The sequence below is a fragment of the Mastigoproctus giganteus genome, chromosome 2 (assembly GCF_048544385.1).
Source record: "Mastigoproctus giganteus isolate SK-2022 chromosome 2, ASM4854438v1, whole genome shotgun sequence".
In the NCBI taxonomy this organism is placed as follows: domain Eukaryota; kingdom Metazoa; phylum Arthropoda; class Arachnida; order Uropygi; family Thelyphonidae; genus Mastigoproctus; species Mastigoproctus giganteus.
Genome location: NC_143576.1, coordinates 16,480,677 through 16,498,728, shown reverse-complemented (window position 1 = coordinate 16,498,728; position 18,052 = coordinate 16,480,677). Strand labels below are relative to the sequence as shown.

At 33.8% G+C, this 18,052-nt stretch overlaps 1 protein-coding gene across 1 annotated transcript in view; it reads left to right on the top strand.

The window, feature by feature from the left end:
* Tmem131 (Transmembrane protein 131) overlaps nucleotides 1-18,052 on the top strand; it is a 448,968-nt gene that overhangs the window by 72,403 nt on the left and 358,513 nt on the right. Inside the window, exons 5-7 of the mRNA XM_090388275.1 lie at nucleotides 1,614-1,737; nucleotides 9,436-9,549; nucleotides 16,314-16,436. Coding sequence (XP_090244401.1) covers nucleotides 1,614-1,737; nucleotides 9,436-9,549; nucleotides 16,314-16,436 — 361 coding nt within the window. The remainder of the gene's footprint in view (nucleotides 1-1,613; nucleotides 1,738-9,435; nucleotides 9,550-16,313; nucleotides 16,437-18,052) is intronic.

Here is an 18,052-nt window from a genome sequence, read left to right as displayed (position 1 = left end):
CTGTGAAATCATAACTGGACCCGAAATTCTCCCAAGGATCAACAGAAAAGCATAGGTTGAGAATCTGGCCTTCATCTGATGTTTAGTTATAGAGTAATATGCGAAATATACTTTCATTTATATGAATAGGTTTCTTTGGTCCACTGGGTGCAGGGGAGGATATGATTGCTCTTAAAAGCATTCAGAATCAACAAAACATGCATGAAAATGTATTATTCATTGAACATTTTCTTATTAATTAATGTTTAAACATCCAGTAATATACTTCCATTACAAGTTATCAGTGCACCTGAAATGTAATGCACTGCATACATTTAATATGTGCAATGTGTTAGGTACATTCTATGCATTTCAGGTGCATTCTATTCTCTTTTTTTTTTTTTTTTTTTTTTCCTTCTTAAAATTAATTGAATTTTTTTTTTCTTTTTCTGTGATTAATATATAATACTGTATAATTTTATATTTTTGAAACTTAGCTGTTCAGCTTAATAACAGCTGTATAATATTTATTACTCTTGTTCCATATACTTTTAAGTCTCCTTTCTCTCTGTACGTATGTTTCTGTTCACAAGTGATGCCACGTTCCAGAGTAATTCTAAATATACACTAAATACACATGAATACACACAATACAATACACATAAATTCTAAATATATACAAAGCATGCACAGCCTCTCTAAAGTACTTCATTAAAACTACATTTGATCTATGAAATAATAATGGCCAGATTTCTATTTGTTGAATTTTAATTAATTTTAGGATGACTCAACAAAATTTTCTATATGAATCAAATATAAAATTTCATGAAAATTCATCACTAGGAGTTCTTCTGTTACATATGGATAGATGTAGTGAAGACAGTAAGCACTTAGGCATGTGTTATATTTGTAATACTCAAGATATGTTTAGTTTAATTTAATAAAATATTTTAAAATGTTTCTCGTTCTTTTTAATAGTATACAGTAAACCTTTTTCCTAAAAGTGGCAAAAAAGCAAGTAGTATATTAAGAGTTTTCAATGTACATATTAAGCCATTGCTTCATAAACACTGCAAAAAAAAAAGAAAGAAAAATCAATGTTATTTGATAACGTTGACAAAATATGAAATATAGCCCCTGAAAAAAAAGGTCCTAGTCATAATGCTTTGCTGCTTATAATCCTTACACAACAAGCCCACGCACAAACATAATAGTAAACTTAACTAGGACTTGCAACAAATGTCAGTTAATTTTGGAGTTATGGCACAAAATAATTTGTACACTACTGATCTAGACTTAGTAAGGTTTGATATAATTTCACATGAATGCCTTTTGTGCAAATTAGAATAGAGTATTGACAGAAACTTATTGCAGTAGAAAGAGAAAATGATTAAGTGGTAAAACACAAACAGTGGTTATATATTTCACTCCACACTGTGAGTGAAAACTATCTGGTTGATCAATTCTCACAATTGCACATTGAAATTGGTAAAAGAAATAAATTGTGAAATTAGTTATAATATTTTATATAAAATACCACTTATGTTATATTTCAGCCTTAATTCTTCAGGCATTAAGTTCTTGATATTGATTTCATCAGAAAAATTAATAAACTTTTCTTTTTTGTGTTACAGCCCAGTAGGAATGCCACACATGCAGCGTGTTGTTGTACAAAATTTAAGTCCAGACACCAGTATCCACATGCTGTCAATATCTGGTAGCACCTTACATTTTCATTGTTCATTTTTCCAAGAAAAGGTAAGATTTCTGCTTTCTTACTTTCTCTCTAAATTAAGTGATTTTGTCAGGATAAACCTATTCCTGGAGGTATACAAATTGTAGCTCAGTTAATCTAAACTATATGAAATTCTTTTTATTAAAGAAGTAGGGTTCTGTTTCAGCACAGGTATTTAAATACAGTGGATACCACTTATTGTGATCACTTCAGGACACAGCTTAATTGATAAAAGGAAACTATTGATAACAACGTCTGATGAAAAAAAATGCATCTGTTAAGCAGTGTTTATTGATGCAGAGAATGACAGAAAGAAAACATTAAAATCAAGCAATATAAAATAATTTATTTTGACTGTCATTATTTCTTTGATAAAGTCATCAATAAAAATGAAACTGTCACAATGCTTGCTGGAAATCCATATAAGCCAGTGCTTCTCAAACTTTTTTGGATCACCGCCCCCTAAAAAATAGCCCTCGCGAGGTCTTTTTTTTTTAGCCCACCAATATAAAGTGAAGCTAAATAACTGAAATGAATATTTGTCTGTTTGCCTCCAAAAACGTAAATGCAGCCTTGCATGTATGTGTGTGAATTATAAAGAAAACTATTTACTGCACTTTATTCCTTCTTCATAAAAAATTACAACTACATAAATAAAGTCAGTTATAGTCACTTAAATTAAGTTATAAAAATCAAAGTTAATTACATAAATAAGTCATGATATTAATGGAAATAGTTAATTATATTTTAATATTTAATGCAATGGATGAGATTTATTAACTTATCAATATTAGGTTTAATATCTGTAAGTAGAAGTCATAAATTGCCACGTTTAACAACAACCAGACAATTTCTTTGTTTTGTCAGCAATTGAGATACAGCACTGAAACCGGTTTCGACTAGATATGATGTTGGAAAAGAAATAAGTAATTTTTTTACAATTCCCCACAATGCAGGATAATGGTCAGGGATTTTCTTTTGTAACAAAAATTCCTGATATGAATTTTGAAATTTTGGCTTCAGTTCAACTTCATTTTGTAACTCAATCAATTCTTCTTCTCCTTCTACAAAACATTCCTCACCATCGTCATTATTTAAAAAAGGATTTATAACCCAATCTGGAATTTTCAAATTAAGGATATCTTCGAACCTTTTCTGCATATCTCTATGCAACATTTCTAGATGATTACAAAAAGTTAGTAGAGTTTCATCAGCTATTTTTTTCTTGTTTCCAACAGATTTGGAAATTGATACAATTCACGTCGTCCTACATTGTGCATAAAAAGCTTTAATTTTGAAATAAATGCTGAAATTTGAGTTTTCACTTAATAAGAGTTACATCTTATCCTTGTAAACATAAGTTCATTGAGTTGAATCAAGTAAATAAATCTGCAAGATAAGCAATATCAGTTTTCATTTTCTTGAGGTAATTACTATGGTCGTTGTTCCTATCTTCAAAACACTCGACAACAGTATCAAAGAGTTCATAAAATCTGTTGAGACAGTTGCCTTTTGACAGCCACCGATAATATTTAGAGAACCTCAGAGTGAAGTAGCAATCGTTCAAAATCTTCACTGTTTTGATCACAAAGCTTTCGAAATATACGATCATTCAAAGAATGTGCTTTACTTTTGTTTATAGCAGTAATAACAGTTTGTAGAGAATTGTGCAGTTGATCACCAAGTTTTTTTGCAACTAAATGCTGACGGTGAATGACACAATGAACAGTAATAATATTTGGCACAGCATTTTTTAAATACGCAATAAAACCCTTGTAACGGCCAATCATTGATGGTGCTCCATCCACCCCCTGTTGCCCCCTTTCGTGCCTAACACCCCCATGGATAATTCAAATGCCTCCCAGGGGGCGATATCGCCCATTTTGAGAAGCACTGATATAAGCCAATAAAAACAAATACAGAAGATATTAAAATCAAGTATTAGAAAAGAGTTGCTCATCAGAAAGACATATAGAGTAAAAACATTGACAACCATATGAACTATGCAAAGTAACAGCAGTAATTGGACATGCAACGTGTTGGAGTTCAAGAACAAATTGAGATGTTATATAATCACTCCCACCACATGTGTAAACCACAATATGGCAAAAAAGCAATAACAAAAAATGAAGCGCTGATTACAGTAGACATCACTTAATCTGTGTATTCGTATACATCAATTCAGGACTGCATAAAAGTGAACAGTATCCATGACGACAATAAGTAGCATTCACTGTGCCTAGAAAAAATAACCTATAGTGCATTATTTTTTCTATTGTAACTGTTTGAGGGCCTAAGCTCTGTGACAGTGACAGAGCTTGGGCTTCGGGTTTTTATAAATGGCGGTCAAATTATCTTTTTATCAACCTAAAGTAACTAATTTTTGTTTTTAGTTAAATAATATTAACGAATAGGTGAATCTACTATTCATTAAAAATGTGAAGCCACTGTTGTGACCATTTTCAGACATATATGGGTCACTCATCAGACAACAGACTCCATTAGCAGCTATGTAAAGGAAATTATTGAATCTAAATGAACAGCCTCTAGAGGAGTGTAAGCCTCTTGTGAATCTGTGTAGCAAAAATTGATTCTTTTCACCATGGATTTTTAACCTGAGTTACTCAGGTGTTTTACACCTGAGTATTTTTTTAGAACTCTTTTAATGGGTAAGGATTGTCAGGATTCCTTGTAAATACACATTTTCTCTTAACTCCCAAGGTAAAGCTGAATCCAGGACTATTGGTCGTTATAAATTGGTGTTCACCAGAAAATTCTTCCAGCATTATTGTTACTGTGCTTGTGGTATTCACTGTTTATAACTTTAGCCAGCATTGTCATTCATTTGCATCCAGTAATGAAATTAGTTCTGTGATAAGTTCCTGGTAGCATTGTTTACAGTTACAATTTTGGCAAAGAAAAGAACGCCAACTGTGTGCCATTGGGAAGTAACACGCAAAAACATTTTTCAGGTTTTTTAAGGTAATGATGCCTCACAGAAAATGCAGATTTTTGTTGTTCCACATTCTGAAACCCCCTAGTGAATGCCATATATCATTTGATATTATTGTGATTTCCTTATTATGCTCTTAAACCTTATCAGTTTAACCTCTGAAAATTAACAATATGAGTCTAAACATTCTAGTAATTTTATTGAGAAGTGTTGATAAAAAGAAGGAAGGAAGGAAGGAAAATTTTAAAACAGCCCAAAATTGAAGTATCCAGTAGTTTAACAATTAGAATAGTATTGAAAAAAAAAAAAAAAAAAAAACCTGCCAAAATATATAAATTTAGTCATCTCTCTGAACCTTTGGATTGGTATTAGTATTAATATTAAAGTGACCTAGTAATGCAAGGAAGCAAACATATCTGCTAAAAAATATATATATATATATATTATTATATTCATCATTGAAAAGTGCATCTAATTTTTTCTTGAATTTTGCCAAATTCTCAGACTCTGCCACCATTGTAGGAACTTATTCCGACATTCCACAATATGTTGTCCAAAGATAAATTCATTAGATCTAGTCTGCAGTTCCCTAAAATTTTCAAGTTGTGTCCTCTGGTTCTTGTCTCATTCATCAGTGAGAATATTCTACCCTTATTAATTTTACTGATCCTCTCAGGGCCTTTTAGACATCAATTCTCACCTAAGGTTTCTAGTTGCTGAGACTATAGACCACATCTTTTAAGTCATTCCTCATATCATTGATGCTTAGTACTCTTCACCAACCTGGTTGCCCATCTTTGCATCATTTCCAGAAATTCTATATCTTTCTTTAGATGTGGCCTCCAGATCTGGACACAAGTGTGATCACACTATTGTTTTATAAATTCTAATAAATCATACAACCGGCGCCTCCGTATCCAGGTGGGAAGGAGCAGCAGTACGTAGCACACGCTTCTTGATTAGACCGGGGTTCGAGCCCATCACCACCAAATTCGGAGGATGCGGAAAGGTCAGCGAATGACCACTGCATATCCCGGAGCAATATGGCCTTAGTTGCTAATGCTCCTAAAAACCAAATAACAAACAAACAAACAAACAAACAACAAACAAATCATACAAAAAACATTTATCCTTTTTACCTGCTTATTGTGCATGTTGAACTTCATGTCTTTCTGTATTGTGATCCCAGTATTTCTCATCCAGAACATCCTTTGATTCCTTTCAGTTATGAAGGCACCTCTGTAGTCAGGCGGGCAGGAGCAGGAGCAGCAGTGCATAGCACGCGCTTCTTGATTAGACCTGGGTTCGAGCCTGTGACCACCAAATACGGAGGATGCGGTAAGGTCAGGGAATGACCACCACATGTCCTTGGAGCAATATGGCCTTAGTTGCTAATGCTCCTAAAAAAAACCAAACAACTTCAGTTATGAACTACTTGAGTATATGTTCTCCAAGTTTAATATGTTACATTTGGTTGCATTAAATTTGGTAGCTGCCATTTTTCAGACCATATTTGCCGTTGGTCTAAGTCCTTTTGAAAGCATCATTTAGGAAGAAACGAGAGATCAGAGCACTAATCTCTGATGATCACACTTGCTATTCCAGTCTACTATGAAGAATACCCATTTATAACCATTCTTTGACTCTGTCCTTCAACAAACTCCTAATCTACTAATGGATCTTTATGTTATTCCAACCTACCTAATTTATGCAATAACCTTTCATTATAAACTGTATTAAAAGCCTTTCTAAATCCAAATATATAATGTCAAAAGTTTTCTCCCATCCAGCTGCTTTATCACTAATCTGGTAAATTACATGGTAATTTACCAGATTAGTGATCAAGTGATAAATAATCTCTCCTTTTACAGAACCACACTGAGACACAGTGTGGTTCTGTAAAAGGAGAGATTATTTAAGATGCCATTCTTGTTGAGATAATCTTTGCATCTTTAACTTTAGATTCCATAATATTATCAATGGCAGAAGTCAAAACTCGCTGGTCTGTAATTTAATTGTCCATCACTTCTTTGGCATCCTTTATGGATTTGGGAAATATAGGCACTTTGCCAATATGAGGGAAAGATCCCTGAATTTAATGATGATCTCATTAACATTACTAATGGTTATGTGCACTCAACTGCCATCTTTTTCATTATAACAGGATGCATACCAATTGCCCAGTGGCTTTACACTCCTCCAACCTCAGTTAACTTTTCAGATAAGTGCTTTGCCGATATTGTTGCACCACTTATTTTACAGTTATTCCAGTCAGCTTTACTATCTCCACCTGGAGATTGATGTAGTTCCAGTAGTAAAGATATTTGCAAATATCTGCAACTCCACTGCCATTTGGGCTGAGTTGTCAATTGTACCATTGTTCTGATCTTGCATGGGGCATATTGAATTTACTTTCTGCATCTTTGCGTTCTCACTATATACAGAACTAGTTTTTCCTGTTCTTAACTCTCTCTTTACCTTTCCAAAAAATTTACCTCCCAGGAGCCAAGTTATTATGTGCAAGTGGATGGACAAAGAAATAATAACTTCCAGATTTCTATTTGTCTAATTTTAATGAAATTTGGGATGGCTCAACAAATATAAAATTTTGTGAAAATCCATCCACTAGGATTTGAGTCAATACACATGGATGGACAGACAGACAGACAGACAGATAGGCAAACCTGGTGAAGACATTAGGCATTTTGTGTGTATATGCTGATATGACTAAAAACAAATTAAAGAGTCACTCCTTGATATACCCAAAAGCAGAATTTACTCTTCCATCGAACATCAAGTTTGATTAGTGTTAATTAATCCATATTTAATATTACTCTAACTTGTCCTTTAAAAATATCTAACCCATCTATATTTCCAAGAATTAAATCAAAAAAGCAATTAACTCTCATCTCTTTAAAGGCTCAGCTGGCCCTAATGGAATCCCACTTTTCATGCTTAAAATTGCAAGTTTGTATATCTTAGACCTCCTTACATCTTTTCCAGTGATTGGTTAACATATAAACTCTTTCCCTTCCCTAAATGTGAGAATCATAGAGCTCTTAAAGGTACCTTTCTTATCTAATCAACTTTTTCTAGTGGATATGCACCATACACTTCTCTATGGTGTCCTCAGATTTGGTTTAGTTAAGTTAAATTGTAACTAACGTCCTTTACATAGACTTTTACATCCTGAAAGTTCTTAATGTTTGATATCAAATAGACATTATTTCCACAGATATTAGCTCTACTTTTGATGTAGTATCTATCCACTTTCTCTGATCACCCTTTAAAAAAGTTTCATTTTAAATTTCAGGAGATATTCTAATTTCCTTGCCAATCTTATTCACTCTCCAAACTTCAGTAGTTGACCTTAATGACTCAGTGAAGGTGATTGTTTCATCCAGCATTCTACCAGGTGGTACTCCTATGACACCTCTATTTTCCCCTATTCTTTAGTCTTTTTTTGTAAACTTGCTCTAATGTGATTTCCATTGTCATTAATCTAAAAATTTTGACTTATCCTAACTGCTTTGAATCCTCCAATTCACTCACAAAAATTTCCTCTCCAAAACATAAACAGTTTGTAATTATCTTGTCATGTTTAAACTTTCAGTAAATCCTTTAAATCTGATCATTTGCAATTTTTTTCAGAAAGAGATCTTTTCAAAATCATTGCATCTTTAGATGGTGTACTTTCAGAATTCACAAATGCAATTTGGATTTTTCAAATATCTTATGCATGTATCCTTGATTAGTTATGAAATAATTTAATCTAATTGTAAAACAAGTTTCCAACTCACACTTTAAAAAACTCTTCTTTCCTTGATAACTATTTGCTTAAAGGGACCCCTTTCAAAGCCAGCTTTGAGAAAGTCACCTCTGAAATGATTATGGCTGTGTGCTTAACTTATTCTTTATTTGAATTTGACATTCTTGAGATAAATTTATCCTCCTCCTCCTCAGTAAAATTTGCCTCACCTGCTTTTTAGGAAGTAATTTTCGTAGAAAACCTCCTTCAGATCATGTATATCCAAACTCAAACTAATTTCTCCACTCAACAGACATTATTGAATTGATATTACCTTCACTGTCTGCCTAATCCCATTCTTCAATTTCTTAGACATTGATCCTATCCTCCTCACATTCAACCAGAATTCTTTTGACTTGACTTTTTAAGGTAATGATGCCTCTTCTCAGAAAATGCAGATTTTTGTTATCCAATCAACTTGGATAACAAAATTTGGGAATTACTGTTACTCAACAGAATTGTCAAAATGTGTTCTGAATAATCTAGCTTTAATAGTAATAGTATCATTTATGCTGTTTCCCTAAAGTACTCTTATCTTTGATGTTAACCATTTGGCTGGTCTCAATCAATTTAAATCCTTTCTCTGGCATTTGACGTTGACAATTTCCCAATAAATTTTTATTCTGAGATAATACATGTCATTTCTTTAGCTTAGATATGAATATGCAATGGTATTATTAATTGAAAACTGTTTTGCACAGTTTCATTATTTTATATGTTATTAACATTAATGTGCATCCTCCTTATTTATTTGTCTTCTTTCTTTATTAAGATGTAAGCCTGCTGCATCCTTGGCTGTTTTGGGATGTGCCATTAGTTTACTATATGCTCCAACTGAGCCTGTGCTTCGTGTCATTACTTGTACTTCTGGATATTTATATATTGTATTTGTAGTTTGTGTCTTGGAAAAAAAAAAAGCAATTAATAATCAGTTAATATTTATTAAAATACTATTTTTAGGTTATTCCACCTGGGGGAAACACAACTTTTGATGTGGTGTTCCTTGCGAGACAGGAAGGTCCAGTTGAAAATACATTATTTATTCACACATCTTTAGGTTCTTTTAAATATCAGGTATGTTACCATTTATAGTAGATATAGTGAAAAAATTTTTTTCTTTAAACATATTATTTCCTCTGAATTGTTTCTTGCTCATATCATCCATAATATTAAAAAAAACTCACAAAGATAAATTGCCGCCAGTGCCTCTTGATGGGAGGTTTATGAAGTGCATAACAATAAAATTACTGTGTTGTTTATTATATTATAAATGACATTAATATGTAATTCTGACTTTTTTTTTAAGTATTTTCTCTCCCTCGGGTAATTTCTAGCTTTCAGGTAATTACAGCCATGATCAGTAATACAGAAAAACAGATGATACTGAAACTGGAGAATAGCGATAGTCAGAGAAGTCATAATTTAAATAGCAAAAGATTACTATAGAGAATTATACAAGAAGCGAGAGAATGATGCCAGCAGTGGGGAAGATGAATCACAAATTAGTAACACATACAGCATACCCGATATCCTTCCTGATGAGGTAGAACATGCGTTGAAGAAAATGAAGAATCAGAAAGACCTGGGGGAAGATGAAGTTACTGTAGAGTTATTAAAATTGGGAAGAAGAGACATGACACAAAAACTGGCAAGACCCTTCACAAAATGCATTAGAAAAGGTGTGACGCCTAAGGAGTGGAATAATGCAATCATAGTTTTTCTGCATAAGAAAGGAGATAAATCAGAAATTATAGACCAATTGGCTTGTTATTCCACATCTACAAGTTGTTCACAAGGGTCATTACTAACAGATTAGAAAGAATACTTGATGAGAATCAACCGAAAGAGCAAGCTGGCTTTAGGACAGGATTCTCAACTATGGATCACCTTCACGTAATATCACAGCTAATGGAGAAAGCAAATGAATATAAAACACCATTATGCCTGGCATTTGTGGATTATGAAAAGGCATTTGACTCCATACAGCATACGTCAATGTTTTTTTTGGCACTGGAAAGACAAGGCATAGATACCCCATATATTATGATTTTGAAGAAAATATATGGGAATGCTACCTCCTTTATTAGACTAGACAAAGACAGTAGCAAATTTAAAATTGAGAAATGAGTTCAACAAGGAGATACAATATCTCTGAAGTTGTTTACTGCTGCCCTTGAGGAAGCTTTCAGAAGATTAGACTGGTCGCAGAAAGGAGTCAATGTGAATGGAGAATACCTAAACCATTTACGATTTGCAGATGATATTGTGGTCAAAAGCCACGATCCCAAAGAATAAGAGGAAAATCTTAATCAGTTATGCAAAGTTAGTAAGGATTTTGGACTAAAGATGAATATGGCTAAAACAAAAGTAAGGATGAACAAGTATGCCTCAGAAAGGGATATAATGATTGAAGGAGCAGTAATTGAAAAGGTGGAGTCATATACTTATCTGGGACAAGTCATTAGCTGTAATAATGATAAATGGCTGGAAGTCAAAAGAAGAATAAATTTTGGATGGGTAGCATTCAGGAATTATAGTCACATACTGAGGAGCAATATCCCAATTTGTCTTAAGCATAAAATAATGAACCAATGTATACTCCCCACCATGACTTATGGAAGTGAAACTTGGGAACTCACCAAAAGAATGGAAGAGAAGCTGAGAATGACATAGCGAAGAATGGAACTAATTATATTGGGAATCAGACTGTTAGATAAGAAGAGAAACATATGTATTAGGCAGCAAACTCAAGTAAAGGACATTCTTATCAAAACTAAAGAACTAAAATGGTCTTGGGCAGGACACATAGCTCGAAGACATGATGACAGATAGACTAAGAAAATAACAGAATGGTAACCAATAGGAGCTAGAAGAAAACCTGGAAGACAACGATGGAGATGGACAGATGAAATTGATGAGTTTGTGGGTAGTAAATGGATGGCCATTGCACAAAACAGAAGGAACTGGAAAGTTGCTGGAGAGCCCTTCATCCTGCAGTGGATTGAAAATGGCTGATGATGATGATGAGGAGTATGTAAGAACATTTTTGCCCAACTAAGATTGCTCTATACAGCAGTATTAGACAAGCCAGGGTGAGAAGCTGTTGACAGTCCTGTATAGTCTGATGATGAGATCCTGAAATCACTTATGTAATAAGTTTAGTAATTAGGTTAAAGCCTTTAATTAATAAACTAATTTTGGATTATCCACATAGTAAAAGAATGGTTCATTTCAAAAATTAATCCATGAATAATCAGTGTAGCATCATTTCTAAATTATAATAGTTAGACAGATTCCATTCATCTAAGGTGCCTTATTCACTTTTAGCTTCAAAAGTTTCTCTTCCGCTCTCCTCTCAGTTATTGCAAATTAATTTGGTTCCCAGTAAGAATTTAATATACTTATGGTATCCCCCATCCCTAAAAACTTCTTCACATATGAAAATTGGATGCACAATATCTTTCACTCTATCAGTGACTTGAACAAGATTGTCAGTAGTTATGCCATTCATATACAATGTACTGTATGGTTTTTCCCTTCGTTTCCAGTGTTAACATAAGCCAAGAAGTCTTTGCTACTTCTCTTTGTATTCTGCTTTTGCTTGCCTAGCCCCCTTAGTTACTTGATTGTAGACTAGTTTACAAGGGTGATATCAAATGTTCTTCCCCTAACCTTTTTCTGTGTACTCTGTGTATTCTACTGACTATATTGCTAGTTTATCTAGTATTATATGTCAGAATGTTTCATTGCTCCAACCCTTATGTTTCTTTTGTTACAGGGCGTTATTATGGATAAAGTTGAATATCGATCCATTATCAAATTACTGTTTTTGCCAGGAAACCACCAAGGACTATCCATGAAGAGATGTCTCTGGTAGGCGCCTCTGTAGCCAGGTGGGAAGGAGCAGCAGTGCGTAGCACACGCTTCTTGATTAGACTCGGGGTTCGAGCCCGTCACCACCAAACGCGGAGGATGCGGAAAGGTCAGGGAATGACCACCGCATATTATTGGAGCAATATGGCCTTAGTTGCTAATGCTCCTAAAAACCAAACAACAACAACAACATGTCTCTGGTATATGGGGATACCTGTTCATTGTATGATATTGTAAAACATTGGTGGAGACATTTCAGGTGTGACTGGAAGAGCATAGTGAGGAAAGAAGTGACAGCCATCCACATTTTACACTGCTGAATTCATGGAAAAAATTGACCAGCTATTCAATTTTCTCCATAATTCAGCAGTCAGTGACTGCCATTAGCAATGAAACATATAGTTGCTTTGATTAGATAAGTTAAGGATGAGGGGAGAGCATAATTCACAATGATTTGAATATGAATAAGGTCTCAGCAATGGATTCCTCACTTGCTCACATCTCTTCAGAAAGAAAAACGGCAAGCTACTCTTGAATTGATTGCCATGTGTGACAATGATCCTGACCTGTTTTTTTTTCCGCCTGATTGGTGACTGTGGTTGAATCGTGGATACATCACTTTGGCCCAGAAAGAAAACAGACTTCAAAACAATGGAACATCCATCATCACCAACTCGTAAACAAGCCAGAGTGCAACCATCTGCAGGGAAGGTATTGCTATCAGTTTTCTGGTGCATTGGCATTTTTTTTTTCAAAGATTATGGGGAGAAGGGTACCACCATCAGGGCACATTACTACAGCAACTTACTGAAGTTGCATGCAACAATTAAGGAAAAGCAATGCAGAATGCTCACCAAAGCTGTGATGTTGCAACTACTGATCTTGACCAGAATTAGGACTTCATATGTTGCTATCTTATTAAGACAGGTTGCTACCTGTCTTATTCCTCTGACTTGGCACCTTCTGACTTCTTTCTATTTCTGCTGCCGAAAGCATTTTTTTAGCAATGTAGGAGTAATTTCTGTGACAGAAGCAAGGTTTCAAAAACAAAGTGAAACCTACAAAAATGGCATAAGAAAGTGTTGCAAAAGATAGAAGAAATGTGTCATTTTGGGTGGTGACTACAGAGCTGAATGTGTGACAGTGTCACACACACATAAGGAGTAATATATGTTCCAAATCTTAGCCTCCATCAAACATGGTCAGGAAACAATCTTTTTGATAATCCCTCATATATTTACTGTAGGCTTCTATGTCCCTTGATAATTTATAAACATCCTATGCATTTTTCTTCTCTACCACTAGTCTCATCAGTTCATCTGACATCCATTTAGATCTGTTACTGTGCAAGTGAGCAAAATTTAATTTTGCTCAATATTAAATGTATCAGTTTTTTTGAGGAAAATTTGGAAGATAAAAAAATTAGTTAAACTGAAATTCCAATGTAATTTTCTGACTGTATTGTTATTCAACTGAGAAATGTGTAAATATCTTTGATGAAGGATTAATTTTTAGCCTCATGTAGAGAACATCCCCTAGCAGAGTGGAACAGAATTGTTTTTGTATAGCAGTTCTGTTTTGTTATATAACTTTAAAATTATTTGCAATGAGATTTATTTCATAAAAAAAGGCTGATTAAAGAAACTTGCATTGCAAATTTATATTGATCTATTATGAAAGTTGAGAATTTTTCATATGATTTTAGAAACAGCGGATTTTGGCAGTTTTCATTTTATATAATAAATTAATTGATGCTCATGTTATCCAGTATTATTGAATTAGCTCACATTGTATTCATAAAGCAACAGTGTGCAGTAACATGCAACATTTCCTGGTGACTTTCATAGAAACTCGTATTCAGTACAAGGTCTACCCAAGTCTGGCTTTTTCGATATATTCTAACAGTTAGTTTTATAAAGGTAATGCCATGTATGATTGAGTACTAGTAGTGGCAAACGATGCAAGGAAGCAGGCTTATATAACATCAGCCAAAAAAAAAAAAAAACACTGTTCACCTCATCTCTCTATCTCCTTTAATAATTTGTCTAATCCTTCCTGGATGAAAGCAAATTGCCACATATGTATTGTACAACCATATTTTTTCAATTTAAATTTATGTTCCCTTATTTATGGTGTCCACGGAAGAGGAAGGATGCCATAGCATTTAGTTTACTCAATTCATTTAAAGCCTTAAACACGTCAGTCAGGTCTCCTTGCAGGTGCCTAGTTTCCAGTTGCTGCAATTTCTAGAACTGAAATCTTTAATTGTATGGATATCCTTTTGTGCCCTTGACTAATCTTATTGCTTTTCTGTACATTCATTCCCACAGATTCACATCCTTCTTAAGGCTTCCCGACCTGTTTGTACTCGAGATGCAGCCTAAACATTATTTTTTTTACAATAGGATAATCATCTCCTTGTCTTCTCTGGCAAAATTCCAGTATATTGTCAACCCCATGAGGCCTTAGCAGCCTGTCTGCACTGCTCAGAAAACTTCATGCCAGACTGTACAGTTACCCCTAGATCTCTTTCATTCTCCACCACCTTGAGTACAGCCTGATTGGTATGCTCTGTGGGATTACTGTTACTCATATTCAGTACCTTGTATTTATTAATGTTAAACCTCAGGTGCCACTTTTCACCCTAGCTGTCCATTTATTTTGGATTTTGTTGCAGTGCTGTAGATTCCTTCATTAACCACCCTACCAACCTTTGTATCACCTGCAGATTTGGACATTAGCTTGATAATGGCTTCATCACATCATTAATAAATATTGAAAACAATATGGGGCCTAGCACTGAACCATGAGGAATTCCACTAGTAACATTAGTCTAAGAACAGTACCCACTTATAACCAGCCTCCGTTTTCTGCCACTCAACCATCCCATTATCTGTAGCAGTAAATTGCCCTAGTGCCACAATGCTCCAAATTGTAAAGCAGTCTCATGTGAGAATAACATCAGAAGTTTTTCTGAAATATAGCTATGTGGTATAAAAAAAATTTCTGTATCCCATTCCTTTATGACTACATCATATTTGTTGTAAATTGAATTTATAGAAGGAAGAAAATGAAATAATTTAAAAAAATATATCAGGTAATTCATTATTTAAAAACTTTTTTAATCAGTAGCCGTTTAATTTCTCTGATGTATATTGAGAAGCTGGCTCAGCTCCATGTAAATTCTTATGCATTCATAGTGCATGTACACTGTATTTTCCTGTTGGCATCTTTGTTAGCTCTAGTTATATTGGAAGCACTAGCTTTCATCTCCACAGTAGTGGAAGTATTGAAGGATTGAGTGAAGTTTAAAGAAAGTCATCACAAATCATAGACTGAGTTTTTTTTTGTCCTGTATCAGGCTATTCAGGGCAAACCTTACAAGCTCATAACCTCCTGAGCTGTTTTTGCTTATGGTCATTCCAGCATGATGCCTAGCAATTATGTAAATTTTCATGAACCTTGTTGAAGTTTTCATCCAAATATGCAGTGGAAGGTAGCTGAACTTGGGCATATCTTCAATACTCACTCCTCCTATCATGGAAACAGTTGTGCCACTGAAAAACAGAAGACCATGATAAGGCTTCATCACCATACGCTTCTTGCAACAGATTGTGTGTCTTTGTGGCACTCTTGCCCTGTTTTAAATAAAGTTTAATGTTAAGTCATTGCCTTCCCGTCTTTATGAACAGCAGACTAATACTGACATAATCAAGCAAAGACATCAGCAGAAAATTATGCTGCATGTGCCATAACAGGAATTTGTAATAATATTCATGGAAGTACTGAACTTTACATATGTATAAAAGAAACTACCTGAATAGCCACTGATATACATATATATAATTCACTTTTAAAACTTTATTGGTTATATATATATATCTTATTTCATTGGCTAAACTACTTTTTTTGAAGAGTCGGAAAATATTTCATATAAGGGCAACTTTTTTTTCCCTCTCTCGCAGGTTATAGCAGTGGGATCTCCCAATCCTTACAGGTTGAGACCTTTTCTAGGAGTAAGAATGCCACTTAATAGCAGTTATTCTCCTCTTATTCATATGCATAATCCTCATGGCTCAACGTTACAGGTAAATCAATTAATTGGTTATTATTTCACAATTTTTCTATTTAATCTAAGGATCAGAATTTCAAGATGCTTATTTTTACCATAAGTAAAAGAAAGAAAGAAAAAAAAAAAACTAGTCTTAGAAACATTCAGTGACCATTACTGGTAATGTAATGTATTTTTTATACTTGTCATCTTTACATTAATACCATTTATTTATTTTTAAATGTAAAGAATTACTACATGTTTTATTTATTATTATTGTTTTTGAAGTTTTCAGTTATTTCTGTGATTGATAACAAATCTGAAGTGGTTATAACATAAGATGCAAGGTTACAGAAAAAGACTATTTTATCATTTGTTTGGTACAGGGAAGAATCGGGCGAAAATATCATTACTTATATAAAAATTGTTTAATCATACAATAAACAGAGTATACATCTCGAGTTTTTATTATAGTTTCCTTGTGTTCCACATGCTTCCTCTTACACTGAACTAACAGTAGTGATCCTCAAGAGAATTCCTTTGGCTAGGTTTCAGATTCATGTATGCTGTTTTTATCTCCTCTCAAGAAAGTAATATCTGCTTCTTTCACAATCCAGAAAAGATGAAAATTAATTTTTGCTAAACCAAATGAATGTGCAGTGCTGGCTAACATTTCAGCCAGAATCTCCTGTAGCGTCTTCATTGCAGAGTGAGTGCCACGAAGTTGTACATTTTTGTGTTACAGATAAACACATCTGGATATCAAACTTCAACATTTGTTAAAGTTTAGGCTGTAAAATTGTGCATGTTTTTATTTTAATATGCTGAACTCGCATTGGGTGATAAATCAGTGAGTCTCCCCCCCCCCCCCAAGACATTTTTCCCCATACAAAAAGAGAGAGAAAAAAATGTGTTCTCTCTCTCTCTGCAGTCAGTCATGTGACTGCAGTGAAATGACTCTCTCTTTTAATTGTATGTAAGTTGGAGCTTGGAACTATCACGCATGCACACCTGCCATATTTTACCACTTTTTTCGGTAAAATCATAAAAATATTACTTTTATAATTTTATCACACATTTCATTTTTTATGACTCTTCCAAATTTGTGTTATGCATTTCTGTTATGTTTTGCAACACAGACCATTGAGTACTGAAGTCACAATCAGCATAATTATATATTACAGATGATATTCATTAATAAAGTGATATTTTAGCATGCATTTTATCCCTTTTCATTGCCCTTTCAAATGCAAAAGATTTTTGATGATTTCTTTTAAATGTCATAAAAACAGTAATTTTATGTGAAGGAAAACGAGATAAAACATTGCTTCACATGCAATCATATGGTTAAATCATAGTGAAATCAGAAGTTTCATGTGCTGACTGTAGATGTTTGCCTGTGTAATTGATTTCTGGTTTGCTGTTATGCTCAGTAAATATATAGTTCATCTAGATACATGCATATATTCAGATGAAAGTACTTATTCTAATTCCCTTCATTTTTCATTAAAGTTTGTTTTCATTCTTTTGAATAATGAGCTTAGTTGCTTTTTATTCAAATAAAAACAGTAATGTCAGGTAACTAAATCAAAAAGCAATCTTTTCAAGCTTTTCGGATTGCATATGCTGGTATGTCCCTATATTTTAAAGAAG